Source organism: Chelon labrosus (genome assembly GCF_963514085.1).
Source record: "Chelon labrosus genome assembly, chromosome: 5".
NCBI classification, from domain to species: domain Eukaryota; kingdom Metazoa; phylum Chordata; class Actinopteri; order Mugiliformes; family Mugilidae; genus Chelon; species Chelon labrosus.
This window is the reverse complement of record NC_140341.1, coordinates 15,784,552-15,812,034: the sequence shown is the minus strand read 5'-3', so window position 1 is coordinate 15,812,034 and position 27,483 is coordinate 15,784,552. Positions and strand designations below refer to the sequence as shown.

The 27,483-nt window shown below is 44.0% G+C and overlaps 1 protein-coding gene across 2 annotated transcripts; it reads right to left on the bottom strand.

Annotated features, from left to right (window-relative positions):
• Positions 1 to 4: 4 nt before the first annotated feature.
• gpm6bb (glycoprotein M6Bb) lies at positions 5 to 27,341 on the bottom strand. 2 transcript variants are annotated; one of them, XM_084545366.1, is made up of 7 exons: positions 27,209 to 27,341; positions 6,534 to 6,720; positions 5,638 to 5,794; positions 5,305 to 5,473; positions 4,502 to 4,575; positions 4,323 to 4,388; positions 5 to 2,145 (listed from the first exon to the last, which is right to left on the bottom strand). In XM_084545366.1, the coding sequence occupies exons 1-7, from the start codon at positions 27,210 to 27,212 to the stop codon at positions 1,996 to 1,998; spliced, it is 807 nt and encodes a 268-aa protein (XP_084401492.1). In that variant the 5' UTR covers positions 27,213 to 27,341; the 3' UTR covers positions 5 to 1,995. The 2 variants fall into 2 exon arrangements, with proteins under 2 accessions (XP_084401492.1, XP_084401493.1); XM_084545367.1 differs by lacking the exon at positions 5 to 2,145 and adding an exon at positions 2,167 to 3,979.
• Between the last annotated feature and the right edge of the window lie 142 nt (positions 27,342 to 27,483).

Sequence of the window (27,483 nt, the reverse complement as noted above, 5' to 3'; positions counted from 1 at the left end):
TTTATTTTCTTAAAAACAGTCAACAGGCCAGGTCGTGTCATAAAGGGGTCTCCAGTCAGACAAGATGGTTGCTGATTGATTGCTGTCCTCCTGGTGATTGATAGATAGCCTTCTCTTCACTTTTTGGTTCATTCAAGAGGAAACACAACATACAAAGACGAGACGGGATGTACATTAGCGCCACGTACACCTGTCACCTTTCTGCTCGGACACTCCGGCCTCGCATCTTCACAGATACCATTTAATACACTGGTCTCAAGTCACCCTGGCATTCACACTTTGGCTAAATTTACCATTTATATTCTCATTCAGTTGTTTAAATGACTGGAATTGTGACTAATTGTTACTTGAAGTTGAATTAAAAGTCACGAGGAAGCCCTTGACATTCATAGAAAATACAGGTATACTACCAGGCAACAAAATAATATATTTCTGAATAGATTAAAAGAACCTAAAAAAAAACATCTATAACTAATCAGCTAGATAAAACGGGTTAATTTTAGTTAGGAAAAAAAAGGAAACGGGCAAACACTGCCTACTACTGATGCCAGCATACATGACCGTACATCACGTGTGTCGCTGCTCAAACAGTTGTCTTCATGCAACAAAGAAACATCAAGTTATCACTGTAACTCAACTAATAGACATAAAGGATTACACGAGTAATTAAGTCAACATTATGACAATTGCACATGAAAAACAGATGCAATTTATAGAAAATTAAAAAAAAAAAGATTTTCAACGTCAAAAAATAGCAAAAAAATACTAAAAGCCTGACTTGTAATAACTGTACACCGTTAACACCTCGAGTTCAGATCTTAACAATGCACATGGGACATAGTTATGCTTGTTTTGTAGTAATTCTCAAGTCATTTTTGATCATACAGATATCAAAATAGACAATCGCTAAGAAACAAACAAAAAAAACGGCATTAGCAATCAATCCATTGGCAAGCGTTGATTTTCCTTTTCCATTTGCCTAAATGAACACATATGGGCCAAAGTTTTAGGACATCTAACACGCTGAGTTTGTCTTGGCAGCATTCACATTTAGCAAGCGTGTTATTCGCATGGCATTACCTGTAAAATTGTGCTAACTCCTAATGCGCGTCCACGTCGTCTCTACCCAGCGTTTAATCATTTTGAAACCATAGTTTTGTAAGGGAGGAGTGTTTGTTCCAGTTAGGCTCTAGTGCACACCTGAGGTAGTGTTAATGTAGGCCATTAATGCTCTGAATGACTTAAGTAGCTGTGCAATGGAAATTAGAGTCAACAGCACTGAAATGGACGCTAACTGAGATGGCAATTCAGTTAAATTCTCACGCGCTGGTGATTCTAGCTTTAAAAAGCGCATATAAACAGCTTTTTTTTTCTGGTGCACATGTTATGTTTAGTTCGTTTCCTTACTTTGACGTCGTTTGTTGACGTCGGTCTCGTGCCAGTCCGGCGTGACACACAAAATCAGATTGGGTTGTAAGGCGTTACAAGTTAAGTCTTGTAAATTTCGACTGGAGAAAAAAAAAAAAAATGGCGAAAAAAACAACAACAGCAATGACTTTGTGCCTTCCCTAGTTAAAAATGGACTACACAAGAAAGACAGAGCAAAGACTGTAAAACAAAGGAGTCATTGTTATGAGAATAGTGCAATGTCTGAAGCATCACCAGCAAGAACTGGCTATAAAAAAGAAAAGACCAGAGAGAATCAACAGTTAGATGAACATCAGAAGTCTTTTCCTCTTGAAGACGGAAAGTAAAAAATCAGCATGAAACCCTGACATAGCAGTTCTGAAACACTGTGAGTTAGTGCAGAAAGCAACACTGATGCGTTAGTTTGTTAGGAGCCTTGTTAGTACTGCACAGTGTCAGTGCAGTTGGCAGGTTATTTTAGCGTTGCCTTGGTCCAAAGGGGCCACAGTGGTTGGCCTCAGTGTCTATGTCTGTCTGTCTGTTTGTACGTGTGTGTTTGTTTCTGTGGACTGAGGAGTGTGTGAGTCCTTATGTGTAGGAATTGAGGCATTCCTTTGAGCGTGAGGTGATGTCCTGCAGCTCCCGCTCTTCCTTCATTTTGATGTCTTGGTAGGCATGCATTTGACTGGCATCCTTAAGGTAGGCCCAGTTTGCTGAGAGAATCATGAGGAAGTGGATCTGGAAGAGAAGGGTGAGGTGGATGGCCGGTGAGCATGTCAGAAGACGCAAAGCAAGCTACAGGAGTCAGAGCTACAGTACTTCACGGACATACACAAACATAAAGTTAAGCTTTTTAAAAACCACCTAACGGAGGACGGGACAAAAGACGGTATTTAAAAAGACATCACTGTTACAGTTATTGTAACGTTACTGACTGAAGAGTTACTAACTTTCTATGCACAGTACTACGGAAATGACACTTTTAAGGGCGAGAGGATGAGTGAGAGAAGAGAGCCAGAGGTTGTGCATGCAAGCTTTGTGCAGCTGTAAAAGCTGGAGGTTAATGCAAAGCATGAGTATTTTGAGAATCTGACCCTGATCCATACCATTACCCGTTTCAGTATTATATATCGCTGGAGGACTTACAAGAAATAGACCAGATAGGGATACTTTTGTAAACAAAGACTGTTTATTTTATATAGAAAGTAAAAGCTACAGTGTCGGGAAAAAAACTTAAGAGAAAATTAAATATATGAAATATGGAGTATAAGTAACTATAAACAGATCAAAGAATCTGAATATCGTAAGCATGCAGGCTCAGTGTTAGGATAAAAACAAATGGCTCTTTAATGGCACTTTTGAGAAAGAGTAAAAGGAAAATGTATGAAACAAAACATCAACTTCACAGCTGAGGCAATACCTAGCAACAGCTCTCATAGAAAAAAAAAAGAAATTTATAAAATACACGGAAATAAACCGAGGCGTAGGGCCCCTTGCAGAAGTATACCCCTGGTACTGGCCTAACCCTTCGTGTGTGCTCTACTAGATGTGTGCAGTTACTTCGAAATCTATAATACACAACTGGTCGGCGTAATACTCGTCAGCGTAATACAGTTGATAAAAGGTTTTTAGTTCAGTTTAGAATCTAAATTGTAATTAAAAAAACAAATAATAATAATAATACTGAAGGTTTCGTGTGTTTCACAGGTTGGTATGAAAAAGGCAAATGAGCCGAAAAAATATACAGACAAGGCACTTGGCTACAGCTGCTCTGCCGCTATTGCAAATCTTTTTACAGTTCATCCGCACCAGAACTGCTAATCAGGCAATCGATAACATTAAGGCTGTGTCATCAAATGTCCAAATAGACTACTCTCAGAGCTCGGTGCTGTCCATGTCAGACGTTGCAGACCGTAGCATGCCAATTTAGATCAATTTTAAAATCGAGTTTGACAACTTGCACGTATCATTTTATTTTTTTTTATATTTTACAATTGTGTGCACAAATCAATTTCAGCTCTGACTGTAGTCAGCTTATGCAAGGTGAAGTACTGCATGCTGTATGCGTACATGTGTTTGTTGTTTCTTTTTTCTTCTCTAAATAAGTCATGCAGTCGATGCCGTTGCGCAGCCCAACGCCAGCTTCACACGTTACGAATATAAATAACACTATTGTGGATTTCTAGCTGTGCACATTTTCTTTAAAACTTCGTGGTGACATATTTTCTAGAAGTGAGTGCCAAGGAAAGCAGAACAAACCAGTCAACTAAACGCCACCCCACTCTGAAGACAATCAATATCCCTGGATAGCAAATGCTAAAAGAAGCATACAATCAGCTATTTACACGTCATGTGATTACTAATAGAGAAGTTGATTTTTTTTTTTTTTCTATTCTCAGGTTTTTCATTTTTTTTAGTTCGTTTCTTGTCAGTGGCAACTGCCTCTACTCGGCACAGGCTCAACTGCCGCGCTTGTGCTCTTAAAAACAGTTTAAAACTTAGTGCAGCAGTCTTCTCGACTCTTAAACTTCAAAACAGCAAAGTTATAAGTGGTAGCCATCATGTAGATCAGCTGGTGGAAGAGAACAGAAAAGGTGGTAAGAGCACATGCCAGTGACCCAAGATTTAATAAATAAACACTTCTGTTTCTAAAAAAAAATCCAAATTCACGAAGCCCAGACTGCACGCTGTTCCACCCGTCCTTAAATTAAAACCAGGGCCAAGTGCAGCTAAGCAGATGGTAAACAGCAAATGGAACTGGCGCTGAGCAAAAGCCTATGTGTCGTCGTCCTTGGCGCGGTTACATAAACCATATGGTGAATGAGAAGAGGAGCGCTTGACACATGATCTGCTGATACAAACCGTGCAAAGATGGACTAAAGGGAGAGGATGGAGAGACTGGAGGGGAAGCTTACCAGAGCGATCACAGTGGCTCCTGCCCCGGCGCATGCTACGATGTACAGGTGGTAGGACAGGTAGAACTGAAAAAAGACAAGCAACAGTAATTATTCTTTAGTTTAAAAAAAAAAAATATATGCCTTCCTGAATGCCATGCATCCTTCTGATTTGATATCGCGTGAAAAGAGGATCTTACCTCACTGGTGTTGCAGATATCGCCTAGCGTAGATCCACAGGCCTTGCCTGGAGTGGCATTCCATGGGATAATTCCTGTAACCATGAAATACAAAGGTTTATTTTTGCACCCAGCGGTTTCCTTCTGGGTGCAAAATGTGCACAGTGAATTTTTTCAAAGATTCAAATGGGCACATCGCGGATTTCACACATGAGGATCCCTCTATCATCGCAATCATCATGCAGCCTGTGAAAAAATCTGTGTATTCTCCTCATTGGCTTTCTGCAGTCTGACAAAACGCTGACAGTGTTGTCAAGGTTATCTTAGCTTGGGCCTGGGAACTTCAAATTATAATGAAAAGTCTGCAGTGCAAACTGGGCATATGAAAACAGGAAGGCTGTGAAATGTACGATCCAGTGCTTTTAGGGACTGGTATTAAAAGTCAACATGTCTTGGCCTCTGCTGCATCAATAGTGATCATTCTTCTTTTAATGACTCCCTCTTCCGTTGCTGTGTAGCATCTGTAAGGATCATACAGCTATCTAAAATCTCATTTCTCAACCTGTGGGTTCATGTGAGAATCACTTTCGTCTTTCACTTGTGAATTACTGGACAATTTTACCCTTTGAGGATTTTGCTGAAATAGTCACGATTAGAAGATATGCAACAGGTGATGGGCTCTCAAGAGAAAGCCAGTGTTTCAAATTTTGGGACCCCCCCAAGTTTAGAGTATCGCATTGGGTCTAGTGTCGAGTACGTGCTCTGACAAGAAGTGTGACCTCAAAGCAAACGATGCCGAACAAGACAAAGTGCCGTTCTCTTACCATACTGGCGAACATCCACGCAGATGGAGTCAATGTTTGTGAGGTTGGCTATGGGAGACTTCATGGTAGCACAGGTGGACCACATGTTGTAGAAGAGGAAGACGGGCACGGCGGAGAAGCCGAACACGCCGAGCCAGGCCACGCCCAGGATGTATGTGAGGAACACGAACTGCGAACACAGAACAGGCAACCAACTTAGTACGCATCATTCCTATAAGGAGATTCATCACCTGGCGTGCATTGTATGTATTAATCACGTGTCAGAGAACCTATGTTTAGCACGCACCGTTTAAAAGTCAGATTGGACTCAGGAGTGCGGTTGTTTTAACATACCATTCCACTGATGCAGCGTCCGCAGATGGTGGTCTTGAACTCGCTGTGCAGCTCCTTGACTGCGCTGGTTGTGTAGAAGCCCTCGGCAAGCAGAATGATCCCGTACAGGAAGAAAAACGAAGCGATGCCGTAGATGACATACTGCATCAGCTGTATTCTGTAAAAAAAATTGTCATATATACATACACTTAATTGCACATGTAAAGATACTAAAAAGTTAAAAGTGCAAGTTCAATTTAACACTTTAAATTTTCTGATATAACAGAAGCAAGACACTCAATTGCACGCGATGTGTAAAACACGAGTAACCAGGGATGGTAAAGCATAAACACATGGTTGTGATTGTGTCCACGCTTCTCTGGGACGTAAAGAGAGACGCTAAGCCCAAATGTGGAGAAAACAGGTGATGTACGTCTCTGGAATTTATCCACCAACAGACAGGCCGCCCTCTGTGGACATCTTAAATTAAACAGTGCACTTCAAATCCACCCCCAACATAAAACACATGTGCAACCCCTGTGTCGGCCCTCTTTTATTGTCTGGACTAATGGATGAAGGATGGTTAAAAAAAAAAAAAAGTCCGTATTAGGACTGTTCCCAGGGATGAGGTGAACGTGGGAGGCATTGTCAGCTAAGAATAGCTTACATAAAGTTAACCTTATTAGAGGAGTTATCCGTCTTCAGTTTGGACTTGTCTTCACCGGGATGGTTATGTAAGAACACATTTTTGAATGAGCTTATGGTGTAATAGATCCCAGTATGACGTTAAAGAGGCAATATTTGAAATAATCCCCATTTCCTGAGAAGTCTTTCTTATCGGTTTTCTCTGTTTATCAGACCCTTTGCGTCATTACAGGCAGCCATGCGGCACGCGCTAAGAGCATGAGGTCACTTACACATCAGTCAGCATGGCATGATCACTGGTGACCTTGGAGAAGTGGGTTTCCAGGATGGTCACAGTTCCAGTGAGAGCCACGTGGCCACATCCACAGAACAGGGCAACGCCAGAGAAGCAGAGGATGGTGGCCACCAGGGACGCATAGGGCACGCCGCCTAAACATTTGATGCAGCACTCAAAGCAACCTGTGTGGGGGAAAAAAAAAAAAAGAAACAAGTATGTCAGAGGCTTTGTCAGTTGACGTAATTTCATACCAAATGCTTTTACTTGATGTCGACATGAGCCCAGTTTCATACAGGGAACCGCGTTTCATTTTTAGAACAGAAAACAATCTCTTAATGTGATAATAAGGTCTTAAATCATCCATTCGTCCACAAAGCCTGTCCCAGCGCACATTGGGCAAGAGGCAGGACACGCCCTGGACAGATCACCAGTCCACCACAATACTTTTGCAACTATTCAACAATGCAACTTTTCCAAATGCTGCAAAGGAAACAATGCAGACGCAGCCGACGTGTCTGTTCAAAACAGCTTTCACAAAATTTGTCTGTGGTCACGCTTGGTGCGTCGTGCTTCCTGTCAAAACTTGCACAACGTACAATAAAGTCCCCGCGGGAACAGAACAGCTCGCTGTGTGCCACTGAGGTTGTTCATTCTTCACCGCCTCGTGCTGTTTCATTTGACAATTCATCAACTGCACTTAAAGGGCACTAATGGCCGTCCAGCAGGTCAGAACAATTGGTGTCTGCCAAACCGTAATGGAAATCAGTGGCAGCTAACCATGAGGGAAATGAAGTGACCCAGATGGCTCTGTCTCATCCAGTGTGTTCTTATGCCTTGCGAAACGGAGCCAGCCGCCACAATGCGCCGTCTGTGGATGGATGCAAACGAGCTGCAGTGTGCTTCCAATCAGATCCACATGTGTCTGTCAGGGTGTTATAGAGTCATAGGACGTGCAGATCAATGTCTGTCTGTGTTCGAAATCCCACATGTATGCCAGCTGTCGCCCCGCAACCCAAGGATTTAAAGCTGCTGCAAATCAGTAGTTTTACATTAAATGTGTACGGACAGTTGTCAGCGGGCAGCTATTTTAAGCAACAAGAAGCCGGGATGAATCAATGGCACACTATTGGCAAAGCATTGAGATGTACAAACTAACTGATGAACACAGACGACCAGACTTCTTTCGGAAGTTGGTGGAGACCAAAACAGAGCTACATGAACAATTAATATTGGACTTTGATGTCAGGTGCCCATATACAGACCTCCAGAGAAATGTTGACGTTGCTCGGATCTGCTTGAAATATGGAAATCTTGGTTCCACACAACTTTGCGTTTTGAAGAAAAGCAAGAAGAAACTCTACTCGCTTGCCCTAAAAGTTCATCTCTGTTTGTTCTCTTAGCCGTGACAAAGGAAGTTAAAGTAGACACACTGCCTCTGAGCCAATGCTTTTGCAGTCAGGTGGTGCTGACTGTTTGTGTAGCGCGGGGAGATGAAAACATTTGCGTCCCACAGTGAGTGAATAGGGAGTTGCCATGGCAGCATGTTAACCACAACTCAATGAGCGTGCCCACAGCAGAGTCGCTGACTTCCACCGCAGCCCACATTTCTCAGATGAGCATGTCGGATAGGGAGAGAGTGGGTTGCTGGGAGTCAGATCACAGAGCTCCGCAGGATATTGAGCCCAGCTGCAAAGTAAATACAGTCCATTTGAAGAAGGAGCTGCTCTTGTAGATGTAGATGGCACTGTCAGGTACGCAGCTCTGATCCAAAATCAATTTACTCTCGCCATTTCTAGACCGTTTCCACAGCCACACGCCACACTTTGTGAGGGATTAAGTTTACCGTCCCGGAGGGAAGTGTTTCCATATGAAAAGTGTGGTTGGGTTTTATATCTATAACCAAATTAAAGAGGAGCAAAAATCGACAGAGGCAGTAGCAGTAGTTATTAGCGTTTGAAATGTCATGGTGGAAAATCAGCACCATTGCCCAATAAAAAAAAAGAAAAAGAAAAAAGATTGCTGTGAAATGCGTGACTGCTCCCAGTAGATCAGCTATTTAAAAACCAATGGTTCACCACTTGATAGCATGGCATCCTCATGACAGCCTTTACCGCTTGAATTTTACTACATCTGACAACGACTTGTCTGAACCCATATGAGGACGTCTAATATGACGAGGAATAAAACAGAGGCGCTGGCACATTGAGCCACTGCAAATGCATGTAATACGTCAAATGCTGTAAAACTTTGTGCGCGTTGCATCCCTCTCATCCAGTTTTTAACAGAGACAGTCGGACTCACTTGCAATGCGAAAGAAAAGAAGAAAATGTACATTATGTTTGAAACTTCTCCCATCGATAAGGCAGTTTGATTAGTTTCCGTTGTGCAAGTGTGAGTTTCTTTTGAGCGTGTTGGTTAGACATCTCTCTCTCTCTCTCTCTCTCTGTCTCTGTCAGTGCACAAACCTTGAGTCGCTTGTGGGTGTTATGCTTAATAACACAATAAATCCACAGTGGTATTTTCACAGCTGGACTAGTCATGTGTCGAGTTAGTACGGCTCCGACTGAAACAACCTTGACTCTGATATGGTTCAGCTCTTGGCAACAACAGCAGCACTATTCTGTAGGGCCTCAGTCAAAGATTGAGAAGTTTTGGTAACAGGGCTCAGACACGCCAGAGAGCTCCCGGTGTCTGCAACAAAGACAGACGGTGATGTAGCTTTCTCGTCGTCTGCGGCAGCCAATTGCGGGGCTGCCCTTCATTTGCCAAAGCAAACCTTTGACACATTTTGTTAGCAGGGCTATACTGTCTCAAGGGTGCGACAGCTGGTGACGGGAATAGAGAAAAAAAAAGACCCTGAAAAAGCAGCAAAAGATATTTTAAGATGGTAGAAATAGGAGGCGTCAAACAGAAAATGCGCCTAGGACACCATGTCCTATCTACTCCGATCAGGCATAACATTATGACTTCCTAGTATTGCGTAGGTCTCCCTTGTGCCTCCAAAACAGTTGTGACTCATCAGAGAATGGACATGGGCCTTCTGAGGGTGTCCTGTGGTGTCTGGCAACAGGATGTTGTTAGTGGGGGGGGCTCTGGGTCCTACGGGTTGAGGGGAGGGGCCTCTGTGGATCAGGCTTGTTCCAGTGCATCCCACAGATGCTTGATCAGTTTGGGATCTAGTGAATTTGGAGGCCAGGTCAACACTTTTGTGTTTAAAAGTCCACTTTTTGATAGATGAATGGACAACACAAAACTTTAAAGAGAATAGTGTCGTGTTTATTTGAGAGCAGACTGCCGTTGTCTGAGTGGTCAGTGTGGGATTTCAGAGTATACAGGATGTTACAGTACATACTTTGGGTCCAATCCTCGTCCTCCACGGGGGGTAGCAGTAGGAGCTGGTGACTCTCTAAACAACAAGCATGTAGTAAATGGATCCCGCTGAATTAGTCTGAGTGGAGCACCATAAATGAAAATCATGTTGGTCCCTTTCCCCTTTGATGACTCTCACATGCTCCCTGACTAATACTCTCGACTAGAACACCAACTCCTTCAAGACACTCCATTCTCCATCCCCTTGTGCGCTACGTGAATGAAAGGAGGAGCGATGAGATGAAAAAAAAATAAAAGGGGGTGAGAGAAAGAGACAGACAAGTTAGCGACTGTTTGGAATGACAATATCTGGCCTTACAGCAGAAGCTAGATTTGCCACATCGGGATCACGAGGAGAGAGGGAGAAAAAAGACGCTTGTGTGAGAAAAAGTGTACATGTCTGAGAGTGAGACACTGTGTGAGGGAGACAGAAAAAAAACAGAGAGAGAGAGAGAGAGAGTCCAAAAAGGCCTGATACAAAGAGCCACTGTGTACAGCCCCAGACTGTCCATCACACTGGACTCTCAGGGGCCATTCAGAATAGCAGCGAACCAAGGCCCAGCTCTTCCGGCCCACAGGCTGGAGGCCCAAGACAAGCCCACCACTGAGCTCCATCCTGTGTGCCCCCGCCAGCACTGAACACAGCGTAGCCACAATGGGCCATAGCAGGCTCTTCACACTCCAGGAGGATCCTGTTTGTCAAAGCATCCCAAATCCATCAGTGTGTGAATGAGATGGCTCACTAAGGCCGACGTCAGACGGAGGCAAGCGAGACAGAGGCACAGCCTGACGGAGACATCAAGGAAATTAGAATGAGTCACCGTAATACTGGATCACAAATTGGGTGAAGTGGGCGACTGCTTCTGGGCGGCAAACCTTCAGAGGTCCAAAAACACATGTTTTGAACATTTTACTCCTTTATTTGATAGCCAGCAGTAACTTGAGACGACACATGTAAACGAGAAGAGAGAGAAAGATCCCTGGCTGTGCCTAGACTTGAAAGGACAGACTTTATCAGTTTCATCAAACTACCACACTGTGTAAAGGTGGACAAATCCTTGGTGACATCACCTAGAGGCAGTCCCTGACCCCGCCTGGCTTCTGGGCGAAATGTGGCTGGTGGCTGACACCTAGGCAGACATCTACCCGTGATGGCACCCACCCTTCACTCAAATTTGCCACGCCCTTATACATTAATAAGGACGCCTGGGATTTGCAATCGAGACCAGACTGCACACATTTACATGGGGATCTACGGGGATTGACACACTTTTGGAGCCAGCCTCATGTGGCAATTTGAAGAACTTTTTTTTTGGCACTTTTGTCTTTTGCTTTCATTTTTTAGACCAATAACATAACCATTTGTTTCTTGGTTTGTCTGCAAAATGCTATATAATGGAGTCTACCATGCACTCTACAGGAAGCAACAAAGGCCCCAACAGCAAATGTTGCCCCCACGGTGTCTCCAAACAGGTTACTCAGCCCAGGCATCCACCCAGAGTTTGCTTGTGCTACGCATCATCAGTAACCTCTGCAGCTGGCCCTGCTTCATCACTACCCTCCGGTCCCTCAACTACAGCCATCATGTAAACACGGCCTGTCATCACCATAACTGAAACCTCCCAACAGCTGAGGGGGGAGGTTCACTGGAAAGCGAAAAACTGTCCTTGATTGCATAGAGAAATACCAGCAAGATGTGATCAAGCGAGCGTGAGGTATTCCAAAAGAAAACTGTTCAATTTGATGTCCGGACCAGACAGAAACACAGACACCTACCCAAACAAAGAATTATGTGCAACTCAAACACACACAAACTCCACGGGATCATATGTACATAGAGAGGTATGTATAAATGATACACAAACCACGCTCGCACACAAATAAGCATACACACTCAGTTTACGATGAAGACTTTGCAACTCTTCAATTTCCTCCCCGGGTCCTGAACAACAATCTGGCTTCCAGCTCCATTAAAAACACCATCCAGTGCCAATCTAAAATCTAGCCTCATTGCTTGCAGATGTGTTTGTTTACAGCTAATACTAAGTGTTGTTGTTTGTTGCTCCACTGGCGCAGGCTGCCAAAGCACCATTTATGAGAGAGTCTCATTTTCCACACTCTCCACTGAGAGGGGCGATACTTAGAAATGCTATAATGGCTATAATAGCAACGCTCAGGAGAATAGGGAGATCTTAGCCTGCAAATTTATCAAAAGTGGTCCAACTGTTTACTTATCTAACGAGACACTTACAGCCAGCTTCTAGCCGTTGACAGCAGCTCACCCGTGGCTGTGTAGATGGGCTGAGGGATGTTTACAGTATACATTTAATCACTGTAAGAGGCACTGATGGTTGTAATGGCTCATTATTGGGCATTAGGGGACGAGAAGAATAAGGAACATGGCTCCTACGCTATTTAGTAAACAACGGAAGAGTAATAGTCGAGTCGGCTCTATTAATAAGACAATGTCATATACAGTGGACGCCCAAATCTCTTCATACAATTTCCAAGAAAGAAAGAATGAAAACACAGTGGGAGATGTTATTAAGTGGCTTGTGGCTGAGAGCGAAATAAACAAAATGTTTTAGCACTTAATAGTTGTACAACATTGTGATTACCAAGCTATTCATTACAAACAATACATGTTGCATTGAAATCTAATATAAGTGGTCCAGCAAAAAATGTTCCAAGTATTGAGTAGAGGTGTCACGAGCAATAAGTAGTTCATGTCACGAGCCGTGGCATGCAGATAAAGCAGAAAACCCATAGAAGGAGATTTTATTACATTAAAGGTCCAGTGCGTAGGATTAAGTGCCACCTAATGGTGATTTAGCAGATTACAACCATTTGAATACCCCATGACGAACCTTCCCCTTTCTAGCGTCCAAACATGCTAAAGTAACTCTATAGATAAAGTGTTTTATTTATCCATTCTGCCAAACCATAGAGACACTACACTGCAAAATGACACAGTAGAAAATGACCCCCTCACTCTTTATATATATATATAAAGGATTCAGCATAAACACGAGGATTCTTATTTTTAGATGTTTATAGACCAACAAACACATAATTAAGTAAATTATACTCAATTCCTATCAATAGAGTCCACTGAATTTTATAAACTTGACATTTAACGTAATATCAGGGACAGGAAATCTACTGATTCCTGTAATTATTTCTTTAGGTCAGCTATTTTGAGTTATTCATCAAAATGTGAGGATAAGCAATTGGTTTCAACGTTTGTTTTACGTCTTTTCCAGAAAAATACATTACATCGCTATACATTACTCTACAACTTGCTTGGGTGAAATGTTCTTTTGAATGTTAAAATATTTTAGATGGTATAGATGTTCGGGGACAAAGAGCCATAGAAAATGTAAGGAGTCGTGCTGATTCCTGGAAGAATGGGCTGAGCAAGTTAATAGCAATCTCTCTGTGGTGCACACACCGCTCATGGCTGTCTATTTGTGATACCGCTTCATTTATCTTTGTCTTTGCCCCCTCCTCTAATCCACCTCATTAATCATCGGTCCCCTGTGAAAGAACAACCGAAACGCACCCCGAGGTTTGACTGATCGGCTGTTGACTCTGCAACAGGCTCATTGTCCTTAAAAGTGACACCACCACGATGATGACCAGCGGCAATGTGACATCCCTCCTGCTGCAGGAGTGAGGTCTGCTGAAAGCGTCCCACAGCCTTAAACTAATTAGATCATGAAACACAGGCAACGTACAGAAGACAAAACACAGTTGACGCATGACAGCGGTGCCAGTTGTGCACAGGTAGTGATGCATGATTTGCGAATGAAATCAACAGTTTTGTTCGTACGGACGTTAAAACAAGGATGCTGTTCTGACATCTGAAAATTCCCCACTGAGCAAAATCTGCCCAACTATTGTGTGGAATGAAACCAAGCAGGCTGGAGAAGGTTAAAACCCCAGTAAACACAGCAGTGAAAAGAACTGAACTAGGTCTTTGTAAGCGCTCATCGGTACCTCTTTTGTCCTGCCTCTGGTCTTGGTTTTCTTCTGATGGAGTTTCCATGGTTGTTTTTCTTCCATTCAGCAAAAATGCTTTCTTTCAGCAAATTCTCCCTTCCTTTCTCCTCGTTACTCTCTCCTCTCTTGCTCCCTCTTTTGCTCACTTTTCTCTCTCTCTCTCTCTCTCTCTCTCTCTCTCTCTCTCTCTCTCTCACTCTCGCAGCCACGTTCGCTCTTTTCATCTCGGTTTGTCTCACGAAGGAACCACTCCACTGTATGTGTTCCTTTCCGAGATCCAGAGATCTTGCCAGCAGGAAATATGTTGAGCTTATTGTGAGCAGATATCCATTCTGTTTGCACTAATTATTTTGAGATTAACTTTCCAGGTAGTCAAATTAAATTGCCCTCCGAATGACACACAAATCCTCCCCTTGATGCACTAAACACACTCTCCTCCTATCAGGCATCCCCGTCTCAGGAACTCAAGTAGCACCATGAATGGCAATCTAGAGAAAGCTTCACGGTGAGAACTGGAAAGCAGGGACCTTTACTTTAGTTGTAGCTGAAAACCACTGAAACCATGTAGGCACACAATCACCTTTGTCTACTTCCCATCTGACCACGGTCCCAGAGAGGGGGTGTGTGCATGTGCTGTCAGGTTTGTGGTGTAGAATAATGTGAGCCCTTCATCTTGTGATTTGCACCATATGCCTTCTGCTCCTGCAGCATACATTAGCAACCTCTGACCGCTGTCTCCCCTCCATCTGGTGGTTTCTAAATCATAAATAGGACATGCGAAAGAAAAAAAGAAAGGCATGGCTACATTTCCGAAAGGGGGAGGCACGGCGTCCTCTGGGCTGATGCAGAAAACACAGGAAGCAGCATCGGTAAATCGAATGGGCAGAAACGTGTAGCATGTGAGAGGGGTGAAGGACAAATGAGGGGTAACTAAGGGCTAGGAGGGTGATGAGTAACAACTTGTTGGAAATAACAGAGAGATCGGAAGAGAGACGATGAGAGATGACCAAAGAAACATACAGAGAGAGAGAGAGAGAGAGAGAGAGAGAGAGAGAGAGAGAGAGAGAGGCAGGGAAGAAGATCTTGGCTGTGTTTGTTTGGCAACAGCAGGCTGAGGAGCCCCAGGGGCATGCTAATGAGTGGAAGGCCTTTCAGACAAGGAGGAGGGGGGGCCCTGCTGGAGGGGAGCTGGAGTGGGGTCTTCTCACGGATACGAGATCTCAGAGAGGAGGGGGATCAGCAGGGGAGGGGAGCCTCAGGGGTCAGGGAAGTGAACTTAGCGGGGATCCCACAACAACAAATGCCGCACTAATCTTCAAGCTTCTTTACCGTCAGCCCTGTAAAAGCCAGAGGAGCTGACATCCCGCTTGTGTGAGTCTGGGACTTTAGCTCATAAGTGGAAGTGATGGCTGTTTGTATATGCGTGTTTACAGCTGATTCGGAGGTAGCTGCACTTCTAAGTTTCCAACTTACCAGGAGCCGAAGTGAAGCGTCAAACGAGGTCAATTATGCACAGGACTAAATGTATCAAAGCGAACCGCACAGGCCGCTTCATGTTATACCAGAATCAGACGCAATCCTGTGAACCATCTGCAAACCTTTAAGAGACTACGGACAACAAAATGTTTACTGCATCGTGTGAGAGGAAATTCAAAACATGTGACCAGGCTTTTTTAATATATTCAGTCCTAGTACAGAGAAGAAAAAAAAAAGTGCTTTTGGAGGAAAATAATTTCACATGTCTCCTGTGAATAAACAAATGTTTTAGGCCTTGAGATCGAGCTAGTAAAATTTAACATTTGCTTTGCTTTTTTAATCTTTTTAATCTTCTTTTTTTGGTGTACGTAAACATTGAGATCCGATTTATACTGCAGCATGAAGTTAATGAAGTAGTCCGTTATGAGCTTTATGTGGAAAGTCATCCATTGCATATGGGTGATTGAGTGCTGTGACAAAAGTCAAAACCAGAAACTGGGAACGTCTAGTGTTTTGTTTACAGATGTTTGTTACAGATGTGGTCTATGGGGAAAGTGCCATTGGACCACATGGAATTCTTTTATTTCAATACCACAAGGGGTAAAATTAGCTATAGGGCTGAGTGGTGGCGCAATACTAGCGCTAAACATCCGTGGGATGTGTTGAAACGTGAAATTAAATGTTCATTGGTGAAGCTTAAATATCAATTTAATGGCAAAAGAGTATGTAAAGAAATGAACCCAATGAACAAAGACTGATTGGTCTCCGGCTTTACCAAAACTTCTGACAGGCTGAGTGGCTGTGGGAATAATCATGAGAACGTAGGAGTCAAAGCCTGAGTGCTTCACGCTCAGACTCAGCGTTGAGACAGCGCCACTCCCCTACTTGAGGACACAATCTGAATGATGATGAAGCCCACACAAATGAAGGAGGCTTCATTGTGGGTCAACCTTTCACGCTGTGAGACTGGGGGCCCTGTACGCTCCTCAGTGATCAGTCACCCGTGAAGACCTGCACCCTGCCTGGCTCGCACCGAGGAATTAGTTCTCAGGGAACCGGGTCCGTGACCACAGACCCAAGCACCACTCACGCCCACTAACAGCCTGAGAAAGCAGGCTCGCTACATTGGAACAGAGGACGGCCGCTGAAGCCAAATGGGTGCGCAGAGCGGACCACGAGAGAGAGGTGACTCACAGTGAAGGTCAATGTCTGATGGAAGGGAGAAAGAAGCCAAAAGCGGGAGGCGCACTGATTATTTGAGTATTTTGAAGCAGTCATGGAAAATAACTTTCCGTGTCTTGGAGCTTGAGATTCTTGCAAACATAGCTTTGGTGATTTGTTGCAGCCAGAGAGGTTCATTCCTTCGTACTGTAGTGGTATTACTGACCTACTTTTTAACGCATCGGTCGATCTGCTCCGCATGTCTGCCTTCATGTTTGGCATGAACCCAAATTATTGATTGGTGTACAACAAACCCATTATACGGATCCATTCATGTGTTTGCTGACCCATTTCCCTCTCCAAATCAGTACAGAAGCTTTACACATTCTCTGTGACTTTTGCTGAACTGCTCGGTGTAGGATTTGTTGAGAAATGAACAAACAATAGATGGAAATATCAGTCTCCAACTCACCCTAAAAGTACATCTATTACTGCCATATAAGGATTAAAAAAACCCACTGAAAAAATATATGATTCTGGGTTGTATGCTACCCCTCTTATATGGAAAGAACGAATATTCTAGCCATCCTCATTCATTATAGTAAAACATGTGGAGAGTGAGAGGGAAAACCACAGTGGGCTGACTTATAATGAGCCTCGTGCTTCCCTTTGGCTCTGTCAAAAAGCCATAAACCAAGAAAAATATCTTCTTTTTTCTTTCTTCCAGCCTCGTTGTGTACATTATAGAAAAAAGAGAAATCAGAGGAAACTCTAATACACTCAGTCTCCGAGCAGAGTAAAGGTTAAAAGGCACTAAATTCTTTTCACGGTGTCACGCTTATATAAAGGGGTTTTCAATCTTCTCTTTGAACTTGAACTTGAATGTTTTGCTTTCATCGCAAATGATCGTAATTCTGGAGCTTGTCAGTGTCATAAATGCTGCCGGAGCAGAGGCTAATTGCAGGGCTGAAAAATGAAGGCAACGCGCTGCAGTTCCTCAAATGGCCACTAGAGGCTGGCTCCAAAAGAGAGTCAGTCACCATAGACTCCCATGTTAAAATATGCAACTTTACAGCAAAAATAAACATGTTTACAACCTGGTGCAACAACAGTTTTGGTCTCTATAGCTAAAGGCGGCAATCAGGAGATCTGAATGTTTACATAAATCACCCATTAGAATTGTACTAAACCTTAAAGTTATGCAGGCTTAACCACTTTAAGTTCAGTTCAGGCACTGCCAACATGACAACATCCCATCAGCCATCTTTATATATAATGATCTGACCACCAATCCAAAACTCCTTTCAGCACCAACTCTGGAAATCAAAGATTCCCTGCTGTCTGATTTTAAACACTGATTGGTAGCTTTAAATGAAACCAGATGTTGTTGAAGTTTAATTTTTGGACCTTACAAACACAAGACCACGTCTCTCTAGCTAGCCAACCATTATCCAACCTCACAGGCAGAATCTTAAAACCAACCTCCTGCATCCATTTGCGGTGCAAAATACCCTCTCATGGACCAGTGCATTGTTCCTCCTGCTAAGGAATTTCACCGCCAGAGGACAGCCGCTCAAATACGTTTAAACTTCTTGCAGCGTGGACGCAAAAATTCAACATTGCTATTCATGTTTCAACCACTTTAATAGAGACATATTTCATGTGTTTTATGTGTCTGCGCCATTGAACAATTTCCAGATTAAACCTTTCTCTCCAGTGTTAGTGCGTGTGTTTCACCAAACAATGCCCAGGGTATCTGAGTCAGCACTTCTCTAATTGCATGTTTGTGTTACTATCGTGTTAGGTCTGGACGGGAAGCAACGCTCACTCATGGATGCCTGGCAGCCATGTTTTTTCCTCTAAAAATGACTTCACAACCCTGACTCTCTGGCACCTCCACAGCCACTGTGGTTTTGGCCTACGTGTGCTGAGGGGAGGGTAACAGGCACAGATGCTTCGTATTATCCAGGCCGTCTAGCTTACAGTACCTTGGATGCTGTGATCATGACTTGGCCGGACAGAAGACAATTCATTTATTAAAACCCGAAGGCAGAGCCTGAAGAATTTCATAATTTCAGTCTGGAGTCAAAAGAGTAAATCAGTGCCAGGAAAGGGAAACATAAACCTGCAAGAGAGTGTAAGAGAGAGTAAGAAGAAGCAGTAGTTATAGTAGATGTGCCCCAACACCCCCCTACACAGGCCACAGAGTGACATTTTATAGAAAAGTAAAGGTCTTTGTGAAATTGTTTTTCTTTCAGGGTGCACCAAATATTTTAATGATGCCTCTGGTCTGGAAGCGGCTCCGCTGTCTTTGCGGTCTGCCATGCTTACGGCACCAATCAAACAACGAGAGGTACAGCAAGAAGACGCCTCTCCATTATCCAGTTAGAATAATGCTCCATAATAACCTCCTTTGCCAAGAAGCAGAGAGCAATCAGACTACCCCGAAAACTTTTTAGAAAACCTAGCGGTGTAATACGCTCCATTATTTCAGATGAGGGGATAACAACGCCGTTCAGCCGCCCGCTGTGCTACTGCTGTGCCGCTCTACACCGAGATGACACGCTATCATTTTGCCATCAAAGTGAAAGCGGCTCATTCTTTTGGACACTTGGGAGCGACTGAAAGAAGTCGTTTCACGCGACACTGACATATTATTACCTGTCAGCTGAAATGGAAAAATGCATTAGCCGAGATGAAGCCATGCTAGCATTAGCAGTTTAGTGTCGCCGTGCCAGAGAGCTTTATATAATAAATAAAATTCGCCCAAATTGGTAAAATGTTACGAAATAGGCCCATATTTGCTCCACTTTTGGTCTCCACCAGCCGATTTGCTTTTTGTTTAGCTGCTAGATGTTCACTAGCTAAGATTAACTTTTTGTGTCTGTAGTTTGAAGCCTGGAATTCAGTAAGCTTTTGCTGAACATAGCAACTTGCTAGGGCTGGGAACAACAGCAAAACAGAGCGCTGAAATACTCTGTAGGGAGGTTACTACAATTCTAGCTGCTTTCAGGTTCTTCTTCATGAACTTCTAAAGTGTAGCCGTCCCTCTAATTTGATTTCATTTCTCGCTCTTCTGTCTTTCTCACTGCCCTCACAAGAACACCTCTAACTGCAAACTAGGAGCCACCTCACGGTCACCTTTACACCAAACATCTCCCACAGCCACATTGAATGTATGACGGGCCTTTAAACTGCACTGAGATTAAAATGAAATCCTAAAGGACTTTCCTCGGGGGTGCTAATCCTTTAAATACAATGGCTATCGCTGTAAGCGTTTTTATATTTAGCTCAACACAGAGTCCACCGAGTTGCCTTTTCTGTTACTTGAGTGAGTGGACAGCAATTTTGTCTGGAAATTAGTAGATTATTGGTTTTATCTTGCACAACAGATGTTCCCATAAAATGTTAAGAAGTGAAAAGCTTGTGAGGACGCTGCAGTTATTATAAATTACTGACTAGTTGCCTTGAGACCGACATAAAACCTGAAAAACAAACTTCGGAGACAATTAACAAGAAGGTTCATTTTTTGACAAACGAAAAATCTTTTGAGATGTCCGGTGCAAAATGTCGCAGCACATAAAATCTGGCACACAAATGTGCTATCTATAAGGAAAATGTAGCGGCTTATTTCATGTCAGGGGGCGTAACAGGTTTTTCAGCTTTATGTTAAACACTCTTGAGGATCTCCGCAACTCAAACGTTCTCACACTCCAGCTGCTTGAATGTGAAACAACACGGCGAGTGGAGACTTTCATTTTCCTACTTGTTGCGCAGTGCACAAGCATGTGAACACACACACACAATAGAGACATAATGAAGCGCAGAGACACGGAGACAGCAGACGAGACTCTCCAGCTAATCTTCCCATGAACATCCCCCACCCTCCCATGTGTCTCCCCCAGCTGCTGGGATCTCTTTCTCCCCATTTACTCCCGCCGGTCCTATTGTCCTCTGCCTCACGCTGCCAACCTCTCACCCCTGACCCTAGACTTTACCCTTTTCAAACCCTCCTCCCAGTTCTGTTCCCCCCAACCCTCATTAGATGGAGCCTCCTCCTTTCAGCCGGTCAGACCCCTCTGTGTCAGGATTCGCCGTCAGCGCTATGACAACAGAACACGGAGATCACTTTAATGCCATTGTTGCGCAAGCCTCCTCCCGTGTGTCTCAAAGCCCCGCATCCTGAATCCTGGAAGGACGTGAGAGTTGATCGTAACCTGAACCTGACACTCCCCCCCTGCAGCGCTGTGTTTGTCCCTCAGATTCGTGACGTGGACAAAGTGCTTAACAGGTAATTGGCAAATGCAGGGCATCGCAGGAAAAGCATGGAGGCTAATCTCTCTAGTGATTGGTATATACTCCACCCTGGCTGACCTCTGTGAGTGGGTCAATCCATTACTTTATTGCTTTAAGCAGTGATAGGCACTTCTCCAACAGCAGAGAATGTAATATCCAGTGCATCAAAATGGACATTACAAAGCCTCTACTGTGCAAAGTAGAATCCATTTATGGCACCATCTGATATGATGCGGTCTCCACGTCGTTATCGGTGTCTAAACATTGACATTCTCGCTGGATGTATGCTGTGCACGCACCATCAGGGAGAATTGTGTCTCCTTAGATGGAAATAGATGACGCATACTTCACACGCAAACCCCACGCTCATTTCGCGCTTCTCTTTTCACCTCTGTAATGTTGTGTTTACAAGGGCAGAGCCATTTGACTCTTGAGCTATATTAAAAATCATCTGCATAATTTTACCTGGTTGACTTGCTGTCAAAGACGACGCCATGAATCTTTACTTTTTGCAGATATGCAGTCATCAGGGTCATGAATTCATTACAGTGACAACAGAAAATATTTTTCATACACCGGGTCACGTCTTCAGTTGCAGAGAGCTTGCTGTGTACACTCTTCTTGACACTCCTTCACTTATCCATTTTCAGCTGTGGTCAGTCTATTGTTACAGTATTGTTTTCCCATTCAGTAGGGGCCAAAAGCTAAGACGACTTAAGAGACCTCTCAGTGGTGTGGCTATAATATTCATACTGCTAACTGATCTCTTTTCTGGTCCGCGTGTGGTTACGAGGTCAAGCTGTTTTTCAGACAGAAACATCTGGGAGTTCCTCTCGCCTAACGCTGCTGTAGCTGGTGTGTTTCCCCTGTATAACATAGAAATGTGCAAATGGTAAACGCATCACACATTACTAAACTGCTCAGTTATATATTTGATCCAGTACATAATATTCTGTCAAACTGAAATCCATCTTCTCAAACCCCCAAACAGTCTGTGTCCGCGAGGCAAACAGCCTCCCCTAACATTCTCCCCGAGCTATTGGGTTTCCTGCAGCTGTCGCCTTATAAAAACTCGGCTATTGCTGATTTTCATCTGCTTGGCAGAAGTGCCTCTTCCTGTCTATCAAGCTTCTCTCCAGAGGATAATAAGCAGACAATGCAAACTCTCATTTGGAAAGCTTATTTCTTGGTCGGGGAAAATGATTCCGGGCAGTGGAGAATGAGTCCTCTAACCGTCACATGTGGCTCTGCATCACGACAACACGAGCAAAGACGAGTCATGTGCATTTCCCGAACTCAGATGAGCAACACAACAAGCTTTGAGGCGTCACTACATTTACTTTTCTATCAGTGTAATTACAGAAAACTTTGAGAATCTTAAATAGGATTTCACACATTGTGCAGACGCACAGAGACAGTCATGAGGGGTTACATGAGTATTCATTTAAATTCCTACTTAATTCATCCCAAGCGTAGCGTTTGGCTGCATCCCAGTGGTCCCAGGCTGTCTGGCACGACTCCTCATATGGTGAACATTTCTCATTGGTGCTCTGGGGTACCCCAGATGCCTTTGTCTTACGGTTGTTTAGCAGCTGCGTAAAAGCACTGAGGGACAAAGACCTATCTGTGGAGGGTTGAATACGCTCAGTGGGCACGCAGCCAACAGCTCAATACCTATAGACTCTCGAAGCTGAAAAGCAGAGCGATGCATTCGACCCTCACTCCTGACAGATGATCTTAACGGGGAAATTATCTGGAGGCCCCTTTATTTCTTCCCAGTTCACCTAAGTCGTTTTACATCTGAACTGTGGTCACACCAAGCTCTTAAATGGCTTTTACAAACTCAGAAACCATACTTGAACTAGGCAGAAATCACGCATTGGCTTAGCTCCCACACTTCCTCAACTTGTAGACGTAGAAATATATCAAAAAAGTATAATCAGTGCCAGCTCCTATAAGTTTCTGAAGAGAAATGCTGGCCCCCAAATCTGGACCTTCTACTTGCCAGCAAGTACTTGCCTTCTACTTGGTTACTGATGACACCTGAAATACAATCCAGTCAGCCCACTCAGCAACAGATCGATGCCTTTGAGAGCTTCTGTCTGGCAAAACTTGAGTTAGTTTCAACCTTTTCAGTTAACAACCCTGCATTTTTTTTTTGCACAAGTCTGTTTTGGCAACTCTTCCTCGTGCGCTACCTTCGAGTCCTGCAGAAAGCTCCAAAATTGAACCCTAGTGGTCGACCCAAGGCTATCCCCCCCCCCCCTGGCTCTTATCCTGCAGACATGATTTCATCACTGTAATCAGTTGTTTTTTAACACTACACGCTGTTGTGATCTATTTACTCGCTTACACGAGGCAGGCAAAGAAAACTGGTCACCCTGGGACAACATTATTGACTATTTAATCTATATGCCCTGCTCATGTGACACAGAGAAAAAGTATCAACGGAAAGGCATTTTTTTGGAGGGGGTAGGAGAAATTGTGGTGACCCAGAGTGCAGTGATATGGTTCACTGTTGATAGCAGAAAATACCGCAGTGGGGCCGAACGCCTGAATGAGTAAATGTTCATGCAATGTTGCTTTCCCCGACCCTTTATTTCCCCACAGGCCTTCTGGAACAATCATCTGACTGTGAACAAAACACTGATGCAGATTGCTACTCCACTGGCAAATACGACCCCTGAGCCCCGCATACAATCGCTGACTTAAACACTGTATTTGCCATAATCACATGTGTTTGCAGATAGGATAGAGGCCAGATTATGTGTGTTTTTTTCTACATATAGGGAGTATTATTAGATATAACGCCATCTTGTTTCTGTCATGTAGATCTGTAACTATCCTGACAAACACACACACTTGCATCCCTTCTGTTCAGCTGTGAATACGCTTTTAGGAAAAGTGACGGCTTGAACGAGCCTCCCCACTCAAGAGCTTCTTTCCCTATCATTTCAGGTCACAATGCTCAATGGCCGTCTTTGTTGTCAGAGGAGTTATTAGCTCAACAAATTAACGCGACTGCTCGGGCAGACCTGGCTGGAGAGGGCTGCAGCAAAGATGAGTAGAAAAGCAGAAAGCCCAGAGAGAGAGCGAGGAGGGAAGTTTCAGAGGAAACAAAGTGGTGCAGGAAGAGGATGGAGTCCTGATTGAACTGAAGCGGTTTCTTTTTTAGAACTGTAAAAGCACTGTATGGCCCTCATCTGATGTTCAATTACCGAAGATGCTCGGTCGCATGCTATGCCAAATGGAAGTAAGCCCAGAAATCATGTTACTATGACAGCGACCGCCTCATTATGGAGGATGTTCACTGTAATTAATGATTGCAAAGCGAAGCCGAAAGGCAATTGAGGAATCACTGATGGTTACATAAAAATGTGGGATGAGTCGTAAAAGGTTAGCACTTTCTTTACACGGACCGGACCGCATTTCAGTCCCGGATTCAAGGAAGACATATTTTTGGAATTAACGAGGCAACTTTTTGATTTACACGCCCAAACACAAAACAGCAGGGTCCCAATTTGGCCCTCAGCTCCCTTTGAACATCTCCGCAGTGACTCATTCCCGCATGTCTTTTGTTTTTCTCAGCATATCTTGGGAACAGACGAAAAGACCTGAGGTTTGCCTCTGAGCAGAATGACCACGAGTCAACTAAAAGTAGGGGACAAAAAAAATGATCTGGCCCTCTTGTTATTCAGCTGCCATGACTTGACGAGTTGTTGATTCCAAAGAGTGCAAAAACACATCTGCTGGCACAGCATTAGCCGTCATGCGTCTTTCCTCTCCTCGGATTCAGGATGCTGGGGTCACAGCACATACAGTTCGGCGCATGAAATCTGTCACAGCGATCACTGCTTATGCGCAATCAGACTCTTTCCAGACATCCTAGCGCAGATGGAGCAGGAATTTAGGAGCACGAGGCAGCCAACACCTCAGAGACGCAGAGGCACGACTCTTCCTTTGTCGGTCACTGACAACGGATCAGATTTAATGCAGTCGTAAAATGTTCACAATAATCATGAAGCTGCTGATGGTACCATGTACACCAGCAAACCGTGAGTCAGTACCAGCTGAGCCGCGGACACATTCGAAAACTGTCAGCTGTGATTATCTCTCATTTTCCCAAATTACGCAGAAAAATGTGATGTAACATTTGGAACTGGTTTGCATCCAGCCTTTGGTGACCTTTTCCACAAGACCACCACGGCGAATACAAAACTGTCTGGCTAGGAGGTTCACAAGTTTCCATAAGGAAAAACAGCCCCTCCTTTTTTTTTGGCCTCTGGAAGAACAGACACAGTGTTCATAGTCATGTCCATAATTTGCTGTATTTGATTATCTGAATCTGCCGTCATAAATGTTAAGCAGATAATCGAATTAAAGCCGCTCAAGATCATTCCACACTGAACTGTTCTAAACATCTCTCTTTAGTGAAACCTAAATATATATTTAGCTTCATTTTTGTTTGACACTTTGTTCCCTGCAGCTTAAAGGCTACAATCTGCAGCAAATAGAAACTACTAAGATTCCAGTGCAGTGCAGTAACGTGTCAGGCTTTTTGTGCTTAAATGAGTAATGGTGTATGGTCATCACATGCAAGAAAGAAAATGATTATCTTCAGGCCAGCACGCTCTCTTCAGATGTTTTTACTTGAAGGGCGAATGGAAACCAAACACAGGTCTCTGGGTAATTGTCGCAGATCTAACACAAAGAACTTAACAAGATATTTGTGGAAAATGCTGTCTCCCTCCGAACTGAGTTCAGTGGACCGAGGCCCAGTCATCCTCCCACGTCTTCCGCGCAGGCCAGTGCGCTGTTAAATCATTTGGGGGACAAAAACGGAGGAGAATCTCTCCGAAAAACACGCAGAGGTGAAGGTCACCGTGAAATCGAATCAGACGCAAGTTGCACAGCCTCTGGACGACATCTTTCGCCGCAGCGGCCCCGCACACAATCAGCTTCGTGACATCCTGTTTAGTTTGGGCTCTGATAAATGAATCAATTTTTCTGTTTCACATGAAACGGCAAACCACAAGCACAGCAGCGTGAATTCTCTGTAACAAAAAAAGAAAAAAGAAAGAACCGAGACCTTTACAGCAAGTCTCTAAATGAATCCCCTCATGCACACAACAGGCTATACTACTTTCCTGAAAGGGCCACAGAGACTATTTGAATATAAAATAGAAGCCTTAGAAAGTGGACAATGCACAAAGGTTGATTGCCATGCAGAGTAATATCCTCTATGAGACAGTGAATGAGGGTCTGTGGGGAATTAGTTCACAGGGCATCCGCTATGAAACTTGCAATTCAGTGAACTTCTCTCTCTCTACATTAAGAGCCACTGAAGTCTCACAAAGGAGCAGCCCCAAATTAGGAGCACAAAGGCGCTTCTGTGAGAGCTTCAGAGCGAATTAATGAGCACTGATACACATTCTCACACAGTGTTCTTCCCCGGGCCTCAGCTGCGTCGTGGCAAACAACGCAAGCTGTTAAATGCTGCCCAAATCAGTGTCTGTAAATTGTAGAATTGCCACTGTTGAAACCAACCGATGCCATTTTCACTGTTTCACTGTTGTATTCCCGTGCAAGATGAGAGGAGCTGGGAGTCAAAGTTGGCAGTTTCAGTCTCAAAAGTTGAGTGAGAAGTTACTAAACCTCCCAAAGTATGGGCGCTTCATTCCTCAAGCCCCGCAGGTTGAGAGCACAGATGGCCAACACTTGGGACTCATTTAAAGATGGGACAGCTCAACCCTTCACATGGCAATTATTACAAGCTCTGGGATGACACACGCAGGCATGCAGGATTCAGCCAGCAAATATGCTTCCAGTAACTATAAATCAGTTGGGGGTTTTTTTTAAGCAAGAAAAAAAAAATGCAAATGCAACCTGTTATCTTTCTGGCAATCCTATCAAACTTTAATCAGACAGTGCTGCAGATCAATAAATAATCACTGTTGGATGATAAAGGGTGCGGCCGACTCACAAGAAGTTTTGATCAAATAGTTTATCACAATAGCTCGGCTCTGAGGATCGAGGCAGTGAAGGCAGCACCAAGTTGATCTGCACTTAACACCTCCGCAGACTCGCACAGAGATGACTGCAGGAATCCCCATAATCTCTCTAATCGCTTTCCTCCAGTTGCTTCAGAGGACTGCTCTAATGCCCACTCTCGTGAAACCGGGTCAGGTAAGCAGCCTGCTTTCTGCGACGCAAGCTCTCAGAAAAGTTCGCCCTATGTGTTCACTTTAAAACAATCGGCGCGCCCCCCGTGAAAGTTGGAGCCGAGCGTGAATCGCATCACGGAGATTTGCAACGCGTCTGTCAGACCGACATTTGTTGGTAAAACAAACAAACAAACAAACTTACCCATTTTCGTTTTGTAACTTTCCCAAAGCGTCCGAGGTTTAGAGATGAGACGAAAGTTGAGCCCCAGCTACACTGATGTTGCGTCCTGGGATGCACACTGGCCGCCTGGCTGCACAAACGCTCAACGCTGCGTCCCTCCGGAGAGAGTCTGGCTGACGTCACCGCAGAGAGGATTACAGATGGGAGGACGGAGCTCTCTCAGCCTGCCCCCTCCTCACCCCCCCCCCCCCCCCCTCAACCCTCCTCACCAAGAAGTTTCACTGGTTGCTCATGAT

Coding starts and splice junctions, on each gene's coding strand:
- gpm6bb (XM_084545366.1), bottom strand. Junction 5,795..6,533: donor CATGCCATGCTGACTGATGT/GTAAGTGACCTC, acceptor TTTTTTTTACAG/AATACAGCTGATGCAGTATG. Junction 2,146..4,322: donor GAGCCACTGTGATCGCTCTG/GTAAGCTTCCCC, acceptor CTTCTCTTCCAG/ATCCACTTCCTCATGATTCT.